At 37.9% G+C, this 24,267-nt stretch overlaps 1 protein-coding gene across 1 annotated transcript in view; it reads right to left on the reverse strand.

Annotated features, from left to right (window-relative positions):
* Nucleotides 1-14,564: 14,564 nt before the first annotated feature.
* The window catches only part of LOC128565814 (olfactory receptor 4A5-like), a 134,044-nt gene continuing 124,341 nt past the window's right edge, over nucleotides 14,565-24,267 (reverse strand). Inside the window, exon 2 of the mRNA XM_053562543.1 lies at nucleotides 14,565-15,581. Coding sequence (XP_053418518.1) covers nucleotides 14,565-15,530 — 966 coding nt within the window. The 5' untranslated portion in view covers nucleotides 15,531-15,581. The remainder of the gene's footprint in view (nucleotides 15,582-24,267) is intronic.

Here is a 24,267-nt window from a genome sequence, read left to right on the forward strand (position 1 = left end):
TTAGTCTTCTGTAAGGTTTGTGTCAGAGCTGAGAGCTCAGGGGAAGAGGATCTGGAATGAAATTGTGAACAGGGCTGTGAACACATCCACAATGTCTTGGAGCACATCTTTTTCTTATCTTCAACAATGTTTTACCCACAATATTCATTTTGTATGTACAACTGAGTCCTCCTCTAAAATTCACAATAGATCTATCTCCACAATTCCATTTCTCCACAGATGATTTTCTGTGGAACCTGCATGTGAAAGGTTCCATCTCTAAGTCTTAATGGATATTCTATAGAGAACAATAAAGAACCCAACAATCACGCATACATTGGATAAGTCTTTTTACAATATGTCGCTTCTCTAGTACGTTTAGAAATCACATGCACAATGTACTGGTATTTGGCACACTTCGTAGGTGAGGGTACAATGCACTGGTATATGGCACACTTCTTAGATGAGAGAATCAACTACAACTCAAATTTTATCTACCATGTAACCTAATGTAACCTAATCATATGTACCTTTCATGTTCATTTGAAATTTGATAGAAGAAATTGAAATTTTTTTAAATGTCTTTAACAACAACATGAAAGTACCAAATGTCTGGGGAAAAAATATAATGAAATATGTGCAAGTCCTTGTAGAAAGCAGCTCAAACTATAAAATATAAAGGAAAGTTAAAAGAGACTTAAATAAATGGAGATATAAATCACGGTCAAATAATAGGTAAATAAAGTAAAATATTTTACTCTATGGCACAGGCATCAGGCAAAGTGTTCCTGAACACAAGATGCTTACTCTCTGGTAGTAAAAATAAACCATAAAAAAATAAATTAGAATAGAGTCAATCCTTTGAATTTGAAGCAGTTGTGGTATCTTTACAATATGATCTGTGTAGCAACAAACATAACCTTTTCTAAAATGTCTCACTCAATTCTATAGAAATCCACTGTCATACCTTCATTCTCTCATGCCCCAAAGCATATCCTGATTTTGTGAATCTCTCATTAAATACTAAGACTAGACTTTGAACTCTATTAAATAACTACACAATTATTTAACTGTCTTTTTTTTGCTTGTTTGTAATTCTCTCCACTTCATCTTTACTTATACTAATTTTTTTTTTTAGAGACAGAGTCTCACTTTGTCACCCCCAGTAGAGTGCTGTGGTATCATATCTCACAGAAATCTCAAACACTTGGGTTCAAATGATCCTTTTGCCTCAGCCTCCTGAAGAGCTGGGACTACAAGCACCCACCGCTATACCTGGCTGCTTTTTTTCTTTTCAAGACAGGATGTCTCTCTTGCTCAGGATGGTCTAGAATTCATAAGCTTGAGCAATCTACCCACCATGGCTTCCCAGGGTTCTAGAATTAAAGGTGTGAGTTACCACACCCAATCTATACTAAAATTCTTAACATATTTTTACATCACCCTACTTTTTGGCAAGTGATTCTGAACTGAATTGAAGTAACTTGTGGTTATCACCAATAATCACGCTAGCAACTAATATTATTTTTCAAAACAGTTGGGGTTAGCTAGATAGTAAGGAAGGGTTAGACACTGAAAAGACAAAAAAAAAAACAAAAAACAGTGAAACATGGTTTTATTTACTGTTAATGTACTATGAGTGCTCAAAAATAGGACTTCAATGTCCAAATTCTAAAAGGAGGAATCCTCAAGTGAAAATTCCAAGTTCAATGTAACAGCTATTTTCTGAATTTAAGTACAAGACTGTCTCTGTTATATTGTTGGAAAGTAATGAGACTGAACTAGAAAATCTCAGAATCCTTTCCAGGTGAACTATCTATGTCACTATTATTACAGCCCAAATTCATTCATTCTCCTGATGTTTCTTTTAATTTCTCATGTTTGTTGTTGTTGATGATGATGATGATGATGTTTGAAACCATCTCCCTTTGTCATGCTCAGTAGCGTGCCATGTCATCATAGCTCACAGTAACCTCAAACTCTTGAGCTCAAGTGATTCCCTTGCCTCAGGCTCCCAAGTAGCTGGGACTATAGGCACCCACCACAATGCCTTTTTTTGGAGATGAGGTCTCACTCTGGCTCAAGATCAGGCTCAGACTGGTCTTAAATCTGTGATCTCAGGCAATCCATCCCCCCTGAGCCTCCCAAGTGCTGGGATTACAGGCATGAGCCACCACACCTGGCCCTTATTTCTCATATTTTATACCGAAAAACAGTACCCCATACTTACAAATCAGTAGATTTTATATATGCCAATAATTGTCAAGTGGAAAATATAGTCAAGGACTCTATTCCTTCTACAGTGGTGCCAAGGACGATGAAATGCCCAGGAATTTATCTAACAAAGGATGTGAAAGATCGCTATAATGATAATTATGTAATCCTGAGAAAAGGAATAGGTGAAAGGTTAACAAATGGTAAAACATACCATGCTCATAGCTGGGAAGAATCAACATTGTTAAAATGTTCATAGTAACCAAATCAATGTACAGATTTAATGCAATCCCTACCAAAGCATCAGTGTCATACTTCAAAGAAATTGAAAAAATAATACTCTGTTTTATATGGAATCAGAAAAGACCTCAAATAGCCAATGCATTACTTAAAAATAAAAACAAATCAGGAGAATCATGTTACCAGACTTCAGGTTATACTATAAAACTATAGAGATCAAAACAGCATGGTACTGACACAAAAATAGAAATGTAGATATAGGGAAGAGAATAGAGAACCTAGACATGAACCCAAGCACATATCATCATTTGATCTTTGATAAGCCTAACAAAAACACTCAGATTCCCTATTTAACCAATGGTGCAGGGAGAAGTGGATAGTGACCTGTAGAAGACTGAAACTGGACCCTACCTTTCACCATGAAAAAAAATTGATTCTCAGTGGATAAAAGATTTAAAATTAAGACATGAAACTATGAAAATACTAAAAGATAGTACAAGAAAAAGGCTTGAAGATATTAGCCTGGGAAAATATTTTATGAGAAGGACCTCCCCCCCCTAGCATTTGAAGCAACACTAAAAATACATTACTGGGATCTAATCAAACTAAAAAGCTTCTGTACAGCTAAGGGCACTGCAAGTAAAGAAAACAGGCAGCCTTCAGAATGGGAGAAAAATTTGCAGGTTATTATTTGGACAAAGGTATGATAACTAGAATGTACACAGAACTCAAATTTATCAATAAGAAAAAAACAGACAAACAACCCCATTTCTTTGCATGCAAGAGACTTGAACAACAACATCTCTGAAAATGATAGGCCAACAAACACATGAAAAATGTTCATCAGGCTCAGCAGCCACAGTTCCATGGTTAGAGCACTGGCCAGCTACACCAAGGCAGGTGGCTTCAAAACTGACCTGGGCCTGCTAAACAACAATGACAACAGCAACAAAAAATAGCCAGGCACTGAGGTGGGCATCTATAGTCCCAGCTACTTGGGAGGCAGAGGCAAGAGAATCACTTAAGCCCAAGAGTTAGAGGTTGCTGTGAGTTGTGATACCACAGCACTCCACTAAGGGCAACATAGACTCTGTCTCAACAAAAAAAGAAAAAAATGCTCATCATCTTTAATCAACAGAGAAATGCAAATAAAAAACACTTTGAGATAGCACCTAACCAGGTAAGATTAGCTCACACCACAAAATCCCAAAACTGCAGATGTTGGTGTGGATCTGGTGAGAAGGGAACACTTCTACACTGATGGTGGGATTGCAAACTAATACAGCCTTTTTGGAAAGAAGTATGGAGAATTCTCAAAGAACTAAAAGTTGACCTACCATTTGATCTTCCAATTCCATCACTAGCTATCTACCCAGATATACAAAAATTATTTTATAACAAAGACATTTTCACCAGAATGTTTATTGCAGCCCATTTCATAATTTAAAAGTCATGGAAGGAACCCAAATGGCTATCAACCCATGAATGGATTAATAAATTGTGGTATATGTATACTATGGAATACTATTCAATCTTTAAAAAAATGGAGACATTACATCTTTTATGTTTACCTGGATGGAGCTGGAACATATTCTTCTTAGTGAAGTATCTCAAGAATGGAAAGAATGGAAAGTATCTCAAGAATGGAAAGATGGAAAAAATGTATCTACTGTATTCAATACTATTATGAAATCAGTATATAATCACTTACATATTCATAGGAATGATAAAACACAAATATAGTCCAGAAAGAATGAGGGGGGTGGAGAGAGGGGAAAGGGAGAAAGAGGGGGAGAGGAAGGAGTGTATTTGGTGGGACCTCACCTAACGTGCACAATACAAAGATACATTTTAAAACAACTAACAGTATATTATAAATGTCTTACCACAAAAAATAAGTAACTGAGGTGATGGTTTTGTTAATCAATTTGGATTTAAGAATTCCACATTGTATATAAAATAATCACATTGTACCCCTAAATGTATACAGTTATGAATTAAAAAAAATTAAGTTAAAAATAAATTAACCAGCCTACTAAAAAAAATCCCAGATTATCATTGTTACTTTAAAAATACAAGCCAATAGCAAATGAGATTTGATCGTTACAGTGAGCAAATAATGACCCTGAGTTTCTCATTCCTGTTGTACCTATATAAGATCCAAGACATCTTTGTAGACAGAGCAGAGCATGGTGGAGAATAACATGGACTATGGAGCCACCCTGCCTCTGCCACAATGCCAGCTTCACCATTTACTCTATGACTTTGAGCCACTTACTAAACCTCTCTGTGCTTCTGTGTCACTGTTTTTAAAATGAAGATACCCATAGTCCTTACCCATTAGGGTTGTTGTTTATTACAATAAAGTGCCTATAACAGAGCCTGGCACCTGCTAAAGCTTCCAGAAGTGAGAGATATTAATAGTGTTCTTGAATGCTTCCCTGTGAACATTGGATCACACAACGTGAAAAAATTATAGACACAGTCCAGGATAAAGCAAATAGCCTGAGTTCATAAGGAAAACTCACTAATTTCTTCCTGGACATATAATAAAATTGTATCTATAAAGAACTGCCTATCTTATTATATGTGAGTAGTAATTTTACCTACACTGGGATGAAGTTTGGAGAAAAGGCTGCAGAATAACCAGGGAAAATCTTCACCCATTGTCAGAAGGAGAGCTACATGGGATGAAATGAAAGAAAAGAAAATCGAATCAAAAAAGAAAAGAAAAGAGAGGTTATAGTTAACAATGTATATCCACAGGCTGTAAGGATATTATTGTGATAATTAAGTGAGGCTAGTATTGTTTTAAATTTTTTCTTTAGAATGATTTCTTTGAGTGAAGAAGTACTGGGAGCTCAACCTGCTCAGCATCCTTGGGGATACTCAGGAGACATTTTGCTGTATGTATGGCAAACGAACAAAAAAAAAAAAAAAAACCCAGGATCAGATTCTAGTAAAGAAAACTTTTAAAATTCAAACATAAAAAAGCTTTGATTTTAATAGTTTCTAGATCTGATGATGGTTAAGGACAAATTAAAGAACAGAGAATAGACATGAGTCCATTTACATAGATTGGGAAGTGAGGAAGGTCATGTGCAGGAAGAGGCTGAGCTCTCTCTGGATGTCAGCTAGGATAAATATTCTACACATCTCCTTACGTACTTCAGCATTTCTGTCATTGTTGAAGCTATAGGCCAAAAAAAGCATAAATGTTGAAGAACATAAGGGTGTAAAGTCATCTACAACCAACTCTCCTTTGTCCCCAAATATTACTTACTGCAAAGTTTTGTGCCTTTTCTCTTCTCTCTTTAATCATCACTGATAGCTATGACCAGGATAAATCTTCTATTGAGCAATTTAACTTTTTGTTGTGAGTTAGGGTATAAACACTCTCCTCAATAGTTTAAGTCATCAAAGATTCAATATTTTAAACAGTATTAATGGGCTTTCCACTTAAAACACTCTGCTAACACTTTTATAGAACAAAAATAATTCAACATAGTTTCTTAAGAACATGACATTTTTTAAACAAAAAATCCCATAATAACCAATATGCCCTCTCTAGGATTTCATAATTTCAGTCTTATAAATCTTCCTAAATGACAGTAGACAAGGTAATGTCCTCATGTTAGTTTCCAGGGATATTGTCCCTAACATGTTTGTTGGGATAACTTCTATTTTTATACATAAAAGCCCAGATCATGCTTCCAGACCATAATATGGATTTTTTACTTTACACTTTAAGGTCCTTGGTAAAATATGCAATGTTAAATTCTCTAATTCAAATATAGCTGAAAATAATTTACAGCATTATTAACATGTCATGTAAAATGTAGTATCCCCAAAACTGATATTATAAATCCATTAGTTTATTATACATGTAACATGCAATCTTGCTTATTTGCAAAAATAAAAATCAACACCTATGAGGCTATAAACTAAAACTAAATGTACTTTGTATATTCTGATGAATTTCTGTGTATCAACAGCTTAATTTTTCCAATTCAGATATCTCTAACAAAAACAAGTGATATTTAAGACATTAGCTTCATTTCAACACATCACAGGAATTTTCAATGAGTCAGTCATTTTAAGACTCACTTCTGAAGCCTTGTCCACGGTCCTGAAAAGTAACTGCTTCCTTCACCAAAGGTAACTGTACATACCTCATCCATGTGGGTGTGATCACAGAATGCAGGATAGTATATGAGTGATCACTGGATCTCAAAATAGATCAAGTGGCTATAGTTTCCATGTATCCACACAGGCTTCCCACATCTCAGGTGTTCAGAGAGGTGTCAAAGCATCCAAAGCCTGAAATATAAAGACAATTAAACCTAATGTGTCGATATTTACAGTACAATTGTAGTTGAATATTTTCACCTGCTTGAAAAACATTTTCATTGAAAAAAAAAAAAAAGCTGTGTTTGCAAGACTGTGCAAAAACTACCTATTTATCAGAAATTAACATGCCCAAGCCAGTAATTTAGTGGCACAACTGAACCAAAAATTTAACAATATTAAACATAGCTGCTTGAATTTTACTCTTCTCTGTCAATTACGGTTTAGCAACCAAAATACTTCACTTTGAGGACTTTTAATAACATTCATGTGCCTACCTATTAAGTTCTGTACCTAGAAGGCAAAAGCTAGAATCTAACATACTAGGTAAGCCAATGACAGACCTCTCTCACAGGTAGTAGAAGAACTCCTCAGTATTCAGACATTCAAAGCACACCCTTACAACCAAATCTACAAGCAAATACATTTGCTTTTCTAATCAAAATAATCTCCCTATATCTCCCCAATATCATAGCATGAATTTAAGACATTCCACAAGTTTCTACAAACAATGAGGAAAACATTACACCTAGAAGACTAGATATCACCAGAATATAAACTCCAGCATGGGAAGAAAATTGGGTTTCAAAAATCTCTTGAGTTTTGTTATCAGGAAAATAACACTTCCATTTATTTGTCCAGATAGAATTTACAAATTTTACATCATTACTAGAAATGAGAGAGAGTGGAGGTCATTACGGATGAGTTAGTTAGAATAGATAGACTGTTAGAAAGTCTCTTCCCCAGAAGCCCAGAAGTTCAGAAAGCCCTAGAGATAAAATTGACTTTCTAATTCTCTGAAAGATAGGTAATCATAGCTCTACATAGTTTTACATTGGAGTAGAGGCTGTTGATCAAGGCCTGAATATTATGGTCTTTAGTCCACTAATTGAATTCTTTAATTGTAGCCCAATACCCACTTAATGACTATTTTGGACAAGAAAAAAAAATTGTTATTTTCCATCATAGGAACACCACCTAAAGGCTTCCACTGTTATTTTCTTAACTTGGCTTGTCATTGGCTCCATTAAGCATATTTATTTTATCATATATTTAGTTAAATATTGGATGTTTGTGTCATGACAGCCTCCAATAAAGAGTCACATAAATACATATCGGGGGGAGGGGGTGTTTTTTGTTTTTTTGGTTTTTTGTAGAGACAGAGTCTCACTTTATGGCCCTCGGTAGAGTGCCGTGGCCTCACACAGCTCACAGCAACCTCCAACTCCTGGGCTTAGGCGATTCTCCTGCCTCAGCCTCCCGAGTAGCTGGGACTACAGGCTCCCGCCACAATGCCCGGCTATTTTTTTGTTGCAGTTGGGCCGGGGCTGGGTTTGAACCTGCCACCCTCAGTATATGGGGCCGGCACCTTACCGACTGACCCACAGGTGCCGCCCTGGTTTTTTTTGTTGTTGTTGTTTTTTTTTTTTTGAGACAGAGCCTCAAGCTGTGGCCCTGGCTAGAGTACAGTGGCATCACAGCTCACAGCAACCTCCAACTCCTGGGCTCAAGCAATTCTCTTGCCTCAGCCTCCCAAGTAGCTGGGACTACAGGCACCTGCCACAATGCCTCGCTATTTTTTGGCTGTAGTTGTCATTGTTTGGCAGGCCTGGGCTGGATGTGAACCCACCAGCTCTGGTGTATGTGGCTGGCACCTTAGCTGCTTGAGCTACAGGCGCCGAGCCCATATAAATACATATGTGAACCAACAAAACTCTTTCTCATATAATGGGCTCCACTAAAAGTTGGCCATTTTCAATTTGCCTAATAAATAGATGGAATCCAGCAACCCAAATGTCCTATGTACTATTTCCAAGAGGTAAAAAACACATCTAAACACTGTGCCTCTCATATTGGCAACTATGAAAAGGCGCACAAACATTTTGATTTGGAAAAACTACCTGGTATGATCAAAGTTACCATGAATTAAATTATGACTCCAAGAGGAAGAACTAATATATGCATAAAGAATCATTCTCTGTGTTCCTTCCAGATGAATTCAAAGAATTGCTACTGCTTTCTGTTTACGTGAATGAGGCATAAATGTTTGCCCTATCAAATGATGCCTACAACAGCCCAGAATCTGAATTCATTTATTCCAATAGAAAATACATTAAAAAAGGGAAGGGAGGTGGGAGGTTTTGGTGGAGGGAGGGTAATGGGTGGGGCCACATGTACGGTGCATCTTAGAATGGGTACAGGCGAAACTTACTAAATGCAGAATACAAATGCCTACATACAGTAACTAAGAAAATGCCATGAAGGCTACGTTGAACAGTTTGATGAGAATATTTCAGATTGTATATGAAACCCGCACATTGTACCCCTTGATTGCACTAATGTACACAGCTATGATTTAACAATAAAAAAAAGAAAATACATTAAAAATATTAACTAATATTAACAAATATTGCCACAGTCTATGGTAACTCTGTAACTCATATCTATTGCAAAACTAGAAAGTTAAAGATATATATATAGCAAAAATGGCTTTTTGTATACTGAATCGCCAAAATAAAACAAACAGGAGTGTTAGAGGGATGTAAAGTACACGTATATACAAGCATTTTAAAAACCAACAATCAACAAAGGATCTGTGGGACCAATATTTGATGTAAACCCAGAGAACTAAACTCTGCATTTGGGGGAATTTTTTCTCTAAACATTTGGAATAATTCTAAAGGCCACAAATGAAATCTGAAAAGCTGGGTGGAACTTTCTATTCATGCTTTACCCTGAGGAACAAGTTGTTTCTGGAAAATTACAGGACAGTATAGAAAAACTTCCCCTCCCCCCCAAAATGAGAAGGTGCCAGACAGTCCGGGCAAGATGAATTTATTAGAGATCACTTACACAGGGCTCTCATTCCTGAGTGGCTGCAAGACTTCTCTCTACGGAGTTAACTCCTTCCTGCCTGCCTGTACGTGGAGCCTTAAAATGTTTTTCTGGAAAGTGATGCAGAGCTCTATCTGTACCTCAGCAAGTTTACATGTAGGACAACCATCTACCCACAAGGGCTTACTTAATAATATCCTTTGTTCTCTATATTTTTCAGCTACATTGTTTAAATGAATATCCCTAAAGAAATCTGCAAAAGTTCTGTCAAACAGGGCCAGGTGCAGTGGTTCATCTGTAATCCCAGCACTCTGGGGGGCCAAGTTGGACAAATTGCTTGAGCTCAGAAGTTCCAGACCAGCCCTAGCAAGATCAAGACCCTGTCTCTAAAAAATAAGCCAGGCACTGTGGTGGGCATTGATAGTGCCAGATACTTGAAGCAAGAGAATCACTCAAGCCCAAGAATTTGAGGTTGCTATGAGTTATGATGCCTGGCTTCCATTCCTTTGGGCCAATCTTCTTCCCCTCAGGGATCTCTATTATTATTCAACCCCAGGTCAACTGAGTAAGACTGCCTCAGAAAAAAAAAAAAAGTTCTATCAAACACTAAAAGCCGGTGGGGGGGGAACTTGTATTCTTCCTTCACAAGTGAAATCTAAAGTCTACCTAGGACAGGAGTCCTTTTCAAATAGCCAGGCTTTCCTTTAAGACAATTTTGAGGGTAGGGGAAAATAGCCAATAGAGTAGTCCTCAAAGGCGCTCAAACCCATCTTGATTCATCTTATTTCTTGATAGTACTAATGCTCTCTAGGTTCGTTACTTCTCCAATCCTTGCTGCCATGTAGAAAAACAGGGAATTTTCTCTTAAAGAACATTATAAAAATTCTTAAACTGTCTTACAAATTTTTATACATAAAGTCTTGCACTCAAAAATAACAGAATATGGGAGAAGACAAAGAGCAACTCCCACACCCCCAGGAATTATTGTCAGGAGGCACTGTAAAACATGCCTCTTAAGGATTCCAGGGAAAGCTTTAAGACTCTAAAACTGCAGGGAGTGAATGCTCACAACACCCAGGCACTGACTGAGGGCAACTAAATCAAGAAGACAGGCCCCAATCTCCATGGCAACTAAAAAGTAGTCTCCCAAGTGTTTGATCTGAAGCTTCTGAGTGTTTACTTTGCTTGTGGTCCATTGTGATGGTCAGTGTTGAGAATAGGTCTACGAATTTCCGGTACTGCTTTTCTTCTTGTGGTGAATATCCACAGCATCTGCATACTCACAAAAGATTTTATTTCTCCATCAATTTTGAACCTTAGTTTATTGGGATACAGAATTCTGGGTTGAAATTGTTTTGTATAAGGCTGCTGAAAGTAAATGACCATTCTTTTCTTACTTGGAAAGTTTCAGTTGAAAAGTCTGCTGTCATCCTAATGGCTCTGCCTCTGTAGGTCAGTTGGCACTTACTTATGGCTGAGTGCAGAACTTTTTCATTCATTGCAGTGTGTCTTGGAGAAGCCCTGTTTTAGTTGAGATTACCCAGGGTTTGATATCTATCTGGAAGGAGTTTGTTGGGATCTTCAGTAATACTTGGGAAGTTTTCGTTGCTTATAGTCTCCAGTAAGACTTCCATGGCTTTGGGCCAATCTTCTTCCCCTCAAAGATCCCTATTATTCATGTGTTTAAACACTTCATGGAATCTCAAAGTATTCTGAGTGCCTGTTCCACTTTCTCTGTCTTCTTTTCTGCCTCTTTGGTTAACCTGGGTTAACTTGAGGACTTTATCCTCTAACTCTGTTGTTCTTTCTTCTCCATGATGCAACCTATTTTTGACACTTTTACATTGAACCTTTACATTTTCTGATTGTCTCCTTCATTTCCTTTTGGTCCACCATATCCTTTCTATATTCTATATATCTCTTATGTGACTTTTGGTTCTAGCTCTCCATTTTCTCATCCATTCTTTTCATTGTCTTTATTATCCATATTTTAAATTCCCCTTCTGTAAAATCAATTAACTCTCTATAGATGGAGTCTTCTGCAGTAGCTGCCTCATGGTCCCTTGGGGGAGTTGCTCTGGTTTGCTTTCTCAAGTTGCCCAAATTTTTCTGTTACTTCCTCCTCTTGTGTGCTTTCTTCTTATTCACCTCCTTGTCTTTCTTTTCCCTTGTCACTTCCTCCTTTGCTTTAAATTACCTTGTCTCAAAGCTCAGGTCAAAAGTAAGATAAGGGTAAAGCACAAGCAGGGGAAAAGAATGAAGGAAGAAAAAGGTAGGAAAGAAAAAAAGGAAAAGGGATGAAAGAAAAGAATTGAAGAACAGGAGAGAATGAGGACAGGAGGACAGAATAAGAGTGATCGAAGAAATGTATTGATTGGCATGGTGTTAAGGCCACACCTATAATTCAAGAATTTGGATGGCTGGGCTGGGTGGGTTCCTCAAAATCAGGAGCTGCTTACCAGCCTGAGTATAGCCAAACTCTTCTTCATCAACAAAAATACAGGAGCCCTTACTCTTGAGGAAAGTAAAAATGGAAGTTAAGATTTGAACCAACCAAACAAATTAGCAAAAACAAAACAAAACAAAAAAAGCTCAAATAGCCAAAAATTGCAGCAACCTCATCAATATTAAAAAGATGAGGGAGGAAAAAGGATTAAAAAGTAAAAAACAATTTAAAAATAAATACTAAAAAAAAGTTATATGTAGAAGGGACCAACTTTAATAGGAGTATATATGTTACAGTACGTTGCCACAACACCAGGTGGGCACTGTGTTCTTTTTAGTAATACTTGGGAGGTAATACTAACTGGCAACCTCTGAGTTCTTATTCCTAAAGCAGTTGCCCTCAATGATGGCCTGATTGTTTCCTCAGCATTCAAACCCCACTGGGTTGGTATCTTAAAGCTCTCCAGAATCCTTCAGGGGCAGGTCTCACAGTGCCCCTTAACACCAGTTCCTGTGGGGTGAAGGAGTCCCTAAGCCTGTCCAAGAGTGATGTTCTGATCCCAGCAGGTGAAATTAAGACAGCTGTCCTTTAGGCCCTTGTTAAAACTTTCTCCCAACCTTCCCATAGTGGTAGCTCCTGACCAGTGAGACCTTCCCAAATCAGTTTGTCTCACCAGCTACCAAACTGATTGCAAACCCACTCCATCCAGTATTAAAATCTGATTGTTGTATACTGTTGGAGTCCAACCACTCTTCCAAGATTTCCACTTAATGTGCAGTTTCCCCCACAAATCAAAAACTCCAGAGAGGCTTCTTCCAGTCCTGGACCTCCATGGGTAGACCAGCTGATCCTGGTGTGTCTCAATCACTTGCTCAATGTGTCAGATTTCTAGCCCTCCAGATCACACACTGTATCCAGCTCACCACTCCTCAACATGCTCCCTGAGCTAGGACTCCATGTAAGGTCCCCATGCCAGGTATGGCTGGGTTCTGTCTTATTACCCAGTGGTCCTAGGATAGCTCAGCTGAACAATCTTTCTGGTCCACCATCTTGTTCCACCTCTGAATCCACTGTCTTAAAGCCACTACATTAGCAAAGTATCAGACATTTCACCATACCAGGTATTGGCAAGATGCAGAGGAATGGAATTGGTATGCCCTGCTGGTAGGTATGTCACTTAAAACACAGCACTAGAAAAAACTAAACCATCCATAAAAGTGAACATATAAATAGTCTACCTGAACACAAAAGAATTACTATCACAGTGTCCATAGCAATACTGTGTGGGAGAGGGGAGGACCTTAACTGAAAACAACACAAATGACTATGTTATGTTTGAGAATATTCACACATGGAATAATACACAACAGGAGAAATGATGAGACCAAAGTAGCATACAACATCCTTATCAAATTGTAGAAAGTTGACATAATGGACAAAATTAAAATTCAGAAATTATATACCATATAAAATATAATTTTAACAAAAGTAAGGAAGAAGAAAATCTGAATGATACATTTTTAAGGATAAGTTCAGCCTTGGGATTGACCTCTAGGGGAAGACAGAAACAACAATAAAATTTATTTTCTTAATCATAAATTATAACAAAGCATAGATAATGTTGCATATTACAATGAAAGAAATTCTATGTTCTTCCTGATTTGTGATATTCCAAAATGGCTGCTAATTGAGAAAACTTATTCTTTTAGAAAACTGAAAATCGAAACTATTTATACCACACAAATCATCTTTAAGTCTATAAGTAAAAGTATTCAAATTGAATATAACATTTAGGAAACACATTGCTTATGCAAAACAACACATTTCTTTACCCATACCTACAGATTCATGAACACGATGAATGTTTACATGTTCTTCTAAGAATGGCAAAAATGCACATAAATACTGAAGAAAATCACAAAATATATAAGAAAGTACAGTATCTATCTCATAATCAAAACTAGAATCTGTTTCTTCACCAACCACATTTCATCCAACAAAATTGTCCACTGATAGTGTCTTTAACTAACAACAATATCATCTGCAAACCAAGTACCCTGAACTGCAAATACATGGACATTGGCCTGAGAAACAGAAGTAATCATAAGAAAAAAATGCAGGTAAATAAAGCTGCTTTGCTGACAACATAGTGAACATTAAAACTGAAAATTCACTCTTTGGGTGAATTCACATTCACTCTTGCGAATGTGAGTGATAGTAAATTTTCACCTGATTTTCTCCTTTAAAAAGAATAAACCACATTCTTCTAAGTGCCATTTCAATATAAAGAAAAATATAGTTACGAGATGATCTTAGTTTTATTTTTACTTGAATTCACATATCTTTTATTCATCCTACAGAATTTCTCAGGTAGATTGATCCTAATCCCAAAAGGTAATTGATTCCATTTTTCCAATGTCTTTGTAAAAATGAAAAGAAGCATCCCTAGAGAACCAGTTGAATTATACAATCTATCATTAGAATTCACCATCTGTGCGTTGCCTTAGAACTGGTAACAAACATGGTCAATGCAAGACATTCCTATTCCATCCACATTTAACTTTTTACACCAGAGTTTTTCCATAGCATTTTTCATCTCTGAATTTCTCAAAGTATATATTAAAGGATTCAACATGGGAGTGATAACTGTATAAAATACAGTTATGAACTTATCAATAGGAAAGTTGGACACAGGTCTAACATACATGAAAATACAGGGAACAAAAAAGAGGACCACCACAGTGACATGGGAGATGCAGGTAGACAGGGCTTTATGCCTCCTTTCCTGACCGTAAGTCTTAAGGGATCTTAGAATGACTCCATAGGAGATGAGGAGAAGGATAAAGACCACCATGCAGATTGCTCCACCATTGGCAACCACAGTGAGACCTATAAAGTAGGTGTCTGTGCAGGCAATTTCCAATAATGGGTACATGTCGCAGATGAAGTGGTCCATGACATAAGGCCCACAGAAGGGAAGACTGTACACAAAGACAATTTGAACCACAGAGTGCACAAAACCTCCAGCCCAGGCCACCACCAACAGAAGGATGCAAACTCGCCTATTCATGATGGTCAAATAGTGCAGAGGCTTACAGATGGCCACGTAGCGATCATAGGCCATCACCACCAGAAGGAAGACCTCAGCTCCACCAAACAAGTGTTCTATAAAGAGCTGGCCCATGCAGGCTTGGAAGGAAATCATCTTTTTATTATAGAGTAAGTCTACAATCAATTTGGGTGAAATGGCAGAGGAATAAGCAGCATCCGTAAGTGACAGGGAGGCCAGGAAGAAGTACATCGGGGAGCCCAGGGAGGGGCTCCTGAGGATAGTCACCACGATGAGCAGGTTGCCCACCATCGTCACAGTGTATATGAGCAAAAACATTACCAGTAATGCTTTTTGCCCATCAGGATCTTGAGTAAGTCCCAGGAGGACAAATTCAGTGACATTGTTCTTCTCTCCCATTTACTCTTCTGTAAGGTTTGTGTCACAGCTGAGAGGTCAGGGGAACAGAACCTGGAATGAAATCGTGAACAGGACTATCAACACATCCACAGTGTCTTGGAGCCCATCTTTTTCATATCTTCAACAGTGGTTTAACCACAATATACACTATGTAAGTATCTATGGAGTTCTTCTCAAGCTCACAATACGCCTTTCTTTAACAATTCCATGTCTCTCCAGATGATTTTCTTTGGGGTCAAATAGGTAAAAAGTTCTATCTCTAAGTCTTAACAGATATTCTATAGAGACAAATAGTTAAAGGCTCAACAATCATTCACGCATTATGTAACTCTATTTAAAATATGTTACTTCATGGCACAAACATCAGGGAAAGTGTTCCTGCTCAAGAGGCGCTTACTCTCTGGTAGTGGAGCAGTTGTGGTGTCTTTACAATATGATCTGCATTGAAATAAAGGTAACCTCTTCTGAAATATCTTGCAAAATGCTATGGAAATCCACTATCATACCTTTAATCCTTTATACTCCAAAAGCTTTTCTGTCTTCATGAATCTCTCATTAAATATCAAGAGATTGTACTAACTACATAATTCGTTAACTTTTTTTGGTCTATAATTCTCTTTACTTGTACTACAATATTTAACACATTTTTACATAATCCCTCCCTTGGGCAATTGATTTTGAACTGAATTAAATTAATTCTTGGCTGTCACCAGCTACCACACTAGCACCTGATATTATTTTTCAGAACTGTTGGAGTTAGCTAGGTGATGAGGGAGCATTAAAAAGACACTCAAGAGAAAGACAAATAACAGTGTGGTTTTATAAATGGTTTTATTTACAATCCTATTTAAGTACTATGAGTGCTCAAAAAGAGAGCTTCAATGTGTAGATTCCTAAAAGAGGAATACTTGAGAGAAAACTCCAAGCTCAATGGAAGAGTCATTTTCTAAGTGTAATTATAAGACTATCTCAGTTAGCTCCTTGGAAAATAATGAGACTCAACTAGACAATCTCAGAATCCACTCCAGTCAAGATATCTATGATACTATTCTCCACCCTTACTTTATTCTACTCTGTTGACATTTCTTTCATTTTTCATATTTTTATACTTAGAAAACAATATCCCAGATTATCAGTGTTACTTAAAAAAATGCAAGCCAGTAGCAAATGAGATTTGATTATTACACTGAGCAAATAATGAACATGAGTTTCCCATTCAGGGTGTACATATTTACGATCCAAGACATCCTTGGAGACAGAGCACAGCACAGGGGAGAATAATGTGGACTCTGGAGCTGCACTGCCTCTGCCACAATCCAGCTTCTCCACTGACTATGTGACTGAGCTACCTAATAACTCTGTCTGTGCTTCAGTGTCATCATATTGAGAATGGGGATACCCATAGCGCTTACTCCTTAGGGTTGTTTTTTATTACAACAAAGTGCCTAGAACAGAACCTGCTAAATCCTCCACACTGTGTCAGAAAAAAGCACTTCAGTCTCAGTCAACTTGAAAACAATTATAGACTAGTCCAAGATAAATCAAATTTTACATCCATCACTCATGAGCTTCTTTCTGGGCATACAATAAAATGGTATATTTCAGAATTGCCTATCTAATTATAAGTGAGTAGTAATTTTACCTGTGCTGGGATACAGTTTGACAAGAAGCCTGCAGAGTAACAGGGGGGAAGTTGGACCCATCACATAGTGGAAAATGAAAGAAAAGAAGTATTAAATCAGAAGACAGAGAAATTATAGTTAATAATATGTATCCACAAGTAGTAAGGATATTAATGTTTTAATTGAAGTTAGTATTCTTTTAAAATTTTTCTTCAGAATGATTTCTTTTAATGAGAAAGTACTAGGAGCACAACCTCCTGAGGTTGGAGGATCCATCCATCCATCTCGGCAGATCCATAATTTAAAAACCCAGTTACTAGTAAAGAAAACTTATAAAAATTAGAAAAGAAAAAAAGCATTGTTTTTTTACAAGTTTCCAGATGTGATGTTTAAAGACCAGCTTAAAGAGCAGAGAAGAATTGGACAAATACAGATATAAACCAAAACTTAGTGGTTATTCTTTGCTGAGAAAATTACAGAATTAATAAACCTCACATGTAGACAAGATGAGTCCATTTACATAGATTTGGCAGTGAGAGAAGTCACATGCAGGAAGAGTTTGAGCTCTCTCTAGACACCAGCTGTGATGAGTACTCTACACATCTCATTCACATAATTCAGCAGTTCTGTCATTGAAGCTATAGACCAATAAAGGCATAACTATTGAAGAACACAAGGGTATAAAGTGATCTAAAACCAATTCTGTTTTCCCCACACACATTACTTTTCTCAAGATTTAGTACCTTTTCCCCTTTAATCAGCAATGGTAGAGTTCACTTCTATTAGACAATTTAACTATTTGTGAGTTAGGATACATAGAGTTTAAGTCATCAAAGATTTAATACTTTAAAATAGTACTAATAGACTTTCCACTGAAAACACTGTGCTAACACTTTTCTAAAAGATAAATAATTCCACATAGTTTCTTAAGAATATGACATTTTTAAAAGATAAAATGTAATAACAAAATTCCTCTATAATATTTTATAACTACACTTGTAAATCTTTCTAAATGACAGTAGACAAGCTAATGTCCAACTGTTGTTTTTGCTGAGATACTATCCCTAACATGCTTGATGGAGTAATTTTTACATTCGTACATAAAAGCTCATATCATACTCCAGAATATTCTGAGCATTTGTTCCTTTCAATTCTAACACACTTGTTAAAATACACAATTTTAGATTTCTAACTCAAACATCTAAAGTAATTATCACGTAAAATATAAAATTCTATAACCCAAGATTAGAAATCCACTGGTTTATCTGTTATAAGTGTTACATATTTCTCTTGTTATTTGGTAAAATGAAAAATAAACCTCTATCAGGTTATATACTAAAACCAAACATATTTTGTGTATTCTGATTAATTTCTGTGTTTTGCTAGCTTAATTTTTCCAACTCTGATTTCTCCAATTAAATATATGATATTTAAGACGTTAGCTTTATTTCATTACATCGCAGAAATTTTCAATGAGTGTTTCTTGTCAATCATTTCAGGAATTCATGTCTTAGGTCTTGTCCTTAGTCAGTAAAAGTCAAAGCTTCTTTCACTGAAAAAATTGTACATACCTCACCCGTGTGTATGTGATCAGAGAACGCATGAAAAGATGTTCTTCCTAACATGATTAACACACAATAATATGTAATAGGGATGTTTAGTGACTCCAGAAATAGATCCAAGTGGCTACCATTTCCATATTTCCACACAGGTTTCCCATTATCTCAGTCCTTCAGAGAGGTGTTGAAGCATCCAAAGTGCATGACTAAAATATAAGGACACTTAAATGTGATCTCAATATTTACTGTACTACAATAGTTGAATATTCCACCTGCTGGAAAAATTTCCTCATAGAAAAACAAAAATGCTGTGTTTGAATAACTATGTAAAAAATAGACCTAATTGGTAGAAATCAACATGACCAACCCCATTATTTTGTAGCCAAATAAACAAGAAATTTAGCAACCTTAAACTTAGTTACTTCAATTTTTCCCTGCCTTGTCAATTATGATGAGGCAACTGTAAAGTACTTAGCCTTGACTGAGGATTTATGATAACATTCCTGTGCCTGGTGATTAAGTTCTGCACCTAACAAGGAAAATGCTGGAATGTAACATCCTGGGTAAGCCAGTGACAGAGCTTTCTCACAGACAGCAGAAGAACTCTTCAGTTTTCCAGTCATTCAAATAGCATACTCCTATGGCCACTGCTTTCCTATTTAAAAGCATCTCCCTATGTCTCCCCAAGGAAATCAAGACCTTCCACAATTTTCTACAGCAATGACGGGTATAACAAGAAAACATTACATGTAGAAGATATCACCTGAACACATGCTCCAGCCTGAGAAGAAAATTGAGTTATCAGATATCTCCTGGATTATTTTATCAGGAAAATAATTCTTCCACTTATAGGTAGAATTACAGCTTATGACTTTTTTAATCACCACTATTTTAGATGAAAGAAAGTGTAAGGTCATTACCGATCAGTTAATTAGAATATTTGGAACAGATTCAAAGGAAGTTATGTCTCTGAACAGTTTTATTCCTTAAAATACTCCACAGAGGAAAAAAGACTCGGGTCTTGCCAAGAAAAAGTAGCTGAATGCCAAGTAAGGTGAAAAGATGGTGATGGGAAAAGAAAAAGTTCACGGTAAATTGAATAAAAAACTGTTTCACATTATGAAATATTTAGGTGAAACAGTAATATTTAAACCAATAGGAAGGTTGAAAGAGCCCCCAGTCCCCTTACCCTACCATGTCCCTGGCAAAGGAAGGTTTTACTCTGACTGTTAGAAAGTCTCTGTCCCTCAATTTCTCCACCACCTCAAATAGTGTTTTTGGATAAAATGAATTCTTTTTCTTTAAGGCACTTAAAGCCCTGAGGGAAAAAACCAGAGATACCTAGAACAGATCTATAGTAAACTTAATAACAACAGAACTTAAAAAATATTTTGGCGGCGCATGTGGCTCAGTCGGTAAGGCGCCGGCCCCATATGCCGAGGGTGGCGGGTTCAAACCCGGCCCCGGCCAAACTGCAAAACCAAAAAATAGCCGGGCGTTGTGGCGGACGCCTGTAGTCCCAGCTACTTGGGAGGCTGAGGCAAGAGAATTGCTTAAGCCCAGGAGTTGGAGGTTGCTGTGAGCTGTGTGAGGCCACGGCACTCTACCGAGGGCCATAAAGTGAGACTCTGTCTCCACAAAAAAAAAAAAAAAAAAAAAAAATATTTTGAGCTTAATGATAATGAAAATATAATATATCAAAGTTTGTAAAGTCCATGGCAGGAGATGGAGGCCTGAAGGAAAACACTATCAAGCTATTGAAACCAATTTGACCCCCTATATTCAACCCTGTAATCTATATGCTGAGAAATGTGGGGGTGAAGAACTTGATACCCCAAATTTCATCTCATTGAACCAAAGGACAAATTTCCCAGGACCAATGGACATACATAGCTGCAAAGTACATCACATGAACATTTAATGCCCCTTACAATCCACATAGTAATAGCTTAATCAAAAGCTGAAATTGGGTTTATATAGGTAAAAAATTATTAAAAGGAAAAATTGTGGCAGATGGGAACAGAGCATACAGATGGCTGATAATGTCCAGAAAGGACACTATTTTTCCTTCCCCATGATTTATCTCAACTCTAGAGAACAAAACTCATTTCTTTCATATATGACATGAAGTCAATTGATGCTAGGAAAAGCATAGAACCTCTTTTCATCTGAGCAGATTTTTTGTATTTTATATAGAAAGAGCTAATGTGACATGATTGCAAGAGGGACTTTACCTAATAATTGCAATCAGTGTAACCTGGCTTATTGTACCCTCAATGAATCCCCAACAATAAAAAAAAAAAAAAAAAAAAAAAAAAAGAAAGAGCTAATGTGGACAGCAGTGGAGCAAGCCACCCCAGAGTAGTCACCAGACCCCTGTGATCCAGTTCCCAGAGACCTCTTAAACTCTCTCACCTGAGACAGGTGCAGACTGAGACAATTGATTTATTTGGACCTTTTGAACTGAACCAGTCACCTGAGGACAAATCAGGTGGTGCCCTGGGTGCACGGTGGTAGGAAGGTTTGATTTTTCTTTTCCAATTGTTTGCCTGTGGGGGGCGGGGTGACTTAATTGCTGATATTTCTCCACAGCTGAGACTTCAATCCAGAGTATCTGTTTCACTAGGGTGGAACAGAAACCAGCTGAAAACAAGACAGAACCACTTAGCCCCACCACACCAGACAGGGCCCCAGTTTCTCAGGCCACAAAACTGTACAGGCCCTCGACAAAGCCCCAGGGGAAAAAATCAAAGGGAGTAAAACAACCATGGGGCAGAATCAGTCAAAAAACTCTGGTTAACATGAATAACCAGAATAGATCAACTCCCCCAAGAAAAGATATGGCAGATGTAATTGAAGATCCCATTCATAAACAACTGGCTGAGATGTCAGAAATCAAATTCAGAATTTGGATTGCAGACAAGATAACAAAGTGAAATTACGAATTCGAGATTTTCAAAAGTTGTCTCAAGAATTTAATAAATTTAAAGACAAAACCACCAAAGACTTAGACACACTGAAGCAAGAATTTGCAGCCCTCAAAGATATGAAAAATACAGTAGAATCCTTCAGCAACAGAATGGAGCAAGCAGAAGAAAGGATTTCTGACATTGAAGATAAAGCCTTTGAACGCTCCCAAACTCTCAAAGAAGAAGAGAAACGGAGAGCAAAAACAGATCATTTTCTCAGAGAGCTTTGGGATAATTCGAAGAAGGCAAATATCCGAATCATTGGAGTTCCAGAAACAGATGAAGTGGCCTCACTGGGCACAGAGGCCCTTCTGCATGAAATTATGAAAGAGAATTTTCCAGAGATTCAGAAATTCAGATAGCAGACAGCTTCAGAACCCCAGCATGACTCAACCCCAATAAGACATCCCCCAGGGATATCATAATTAACTTCACAAAAGTTAATATGAAGGAGAAAATTCTCAAAGCTGCCAGGAGAAAGAAAACCATTACCTTCAAAGGGAAGAATATTAGAATGACTGCAGATCTCTCTGCTGAAACTTTTCAAGCCAGAAGAGGGTGGTCACCGACTTTTAATCTCCTAAAGCAAAATAACTTTCAACCCAGGATCTTGTATCCAGCTAAACTGACTTTCATTTATGATGGAGAAATTAAATACTTTAATAACATTCATATGTTGAAGAAATTTGCCATAACCAAACCAGCTCTTCAGGATATTCTCTGACCTATCCTCCATAATGACCAACCCAATCCTATACCACAAAAGTAAACTCACTCAGAAACTTCGGATCAAACTCCAATTTTCACACTGGCAAGAGGATTAAAAATGCCCACTGGACTTTTGAAAAACTCGATACCCAAAATTTCACCAGACTTATCAATATTCTTCATTAATGTGAATGGATTAAACTGTCCTCTAAAGAGGCATAGGTTAGGAGAGATTAAAGATGGCAGCCGAGTAACAGCTTCCCTGCAACTGGGAACAGTGAGTCTGGGGAGACAAGACTCCAGGTATCTCTGGCTGGTGGGATCTGCCTATAATCATCCCTTTGAGGATACAGGGAGCCAGCAAGGGACTTCTGGACCCCAAGAGGAGGACAAAAACAGTGGAAAACTGGCGATTGGTTGCGTGTGTTCGATTGACCTAATCACGCCAGCAACCGTAAGTACAAGCAGCAGTGAGACTGCAAACAGGAAAGGCCTTACCTGTGAACTGTTTCGGTGTTCTTGGACTTGGCACTCATTTGAACTGCCTTGGGGAGAGGTTGAGCAGGAGTGTGGAGAACTTTGGGCATTGTCTGGGGCCCCAGACTGAGCCACTGAGCTGGGCGCAGGAAGCCATTGTGAAAGAACTGCCCCAGCAAGCTCCGCCCTCAGGGTCTCAGAGCAAGGATTGGGCGGGTCAAAGTAACCTACTGACTGAGCAGCCTAAAGGTGGAGACTGAGCTGCCTTACAGCCTTAATCCTTAGAGGCAGAGTGAGACGGTTTTGGCACTCTGGAGCCTTGGGCTGTTGCCCTGGGTAGAGTGCCATGACGTCACAGCTCATAGCAACCACAAACTCCTGGGCTTGGCACCACCTAGACCTCCATAAGAGCTGTGCAGTGACCCCCGACCGGTGACCCACACCCACTGGGCCTCCAAATTCCCTGACCAGGAACTGCGGGAGCCACACAACCCTGTGTCCTCCCTCCTGTGTCCTCCCAGCTGCCACACTAGCCCGTTCATCTGGACAGGGACTCTGGTAGCTGTGTGCCCTTTGGAGCCCTCCCTGCCTCTTTGCAGAGCTCTTCATCTGGCCAGAGACTGCTGGAGCCTTGGCCTCTCTGTGCCAAAGTCACTGGGCGCCTGGCACTCCAAGAACCGTGCGCACCACCCCTAGCCCTGTTGCTGGATCCGGGTGTGTCACAAACCAGAGCTGCTTCCACAACCAGAACTCTCTAGCTAGAGCAGCCCCAGAGGAACTACACAGGGTCACTCCCTACAAAGATCCAGCAACAATAGAGTGATCCCGCTGGGGTCTAATCTTGGAAAGACACCTCCCCAATTCTGAGGACGGCCAGAGGCAATGGTGAAAAACAATCATGAGGCAAAATCAACAGAAAAACTCTGGCAATATGAAAAATCAGAGTAGATCAACTCCCCCAAGGATCAATGGGGCAGAAACAGCACAAGACCCCATGCACAAACAAATAGCTGAGATGTCAGAAATTGAATTCAGGATCTGGATAGCAAATAAAATCAAATTAGAATTCCAAAAGTTATCTCAAGAATTCAATGGATTTGAAGATCAAATGACCAAAGATTTTGACACATCGAGACAGTTATATGAGTGAAGTAGCCTTGGAGCATCCATAAATAAAAAGTCAAAAAGCAAGATATATATAGACCCTCTGAAGATGGTTACAAATTTGATTGAGAGTTATCAAACCTTCACAATAGATGTATTAATTGTAGATGGAAAAACTGTACATTATATTATATCATACCATTTTTGTCAAAAAAATATGCTTATGAAATTCTAAACATAATATTGTGGGAAGTTTTCAAACTTTAAAAATAGCTCTAAGGTTTATCAGAAAGAATAC

Source organism: Nycticebus coucang, chromosome 14 (assembly GCF_027406575.1).
Source record: "Nycticebus coucang isolate mNycCou1 chromosome 14, mNycCou1.pri, whole genome shotgun sequence".
NCBI lineage: Eukaryota > Metazoa > Chordata > Mammalia > Primates > Lorisidae > Nycticebus > Nycticebus coucang.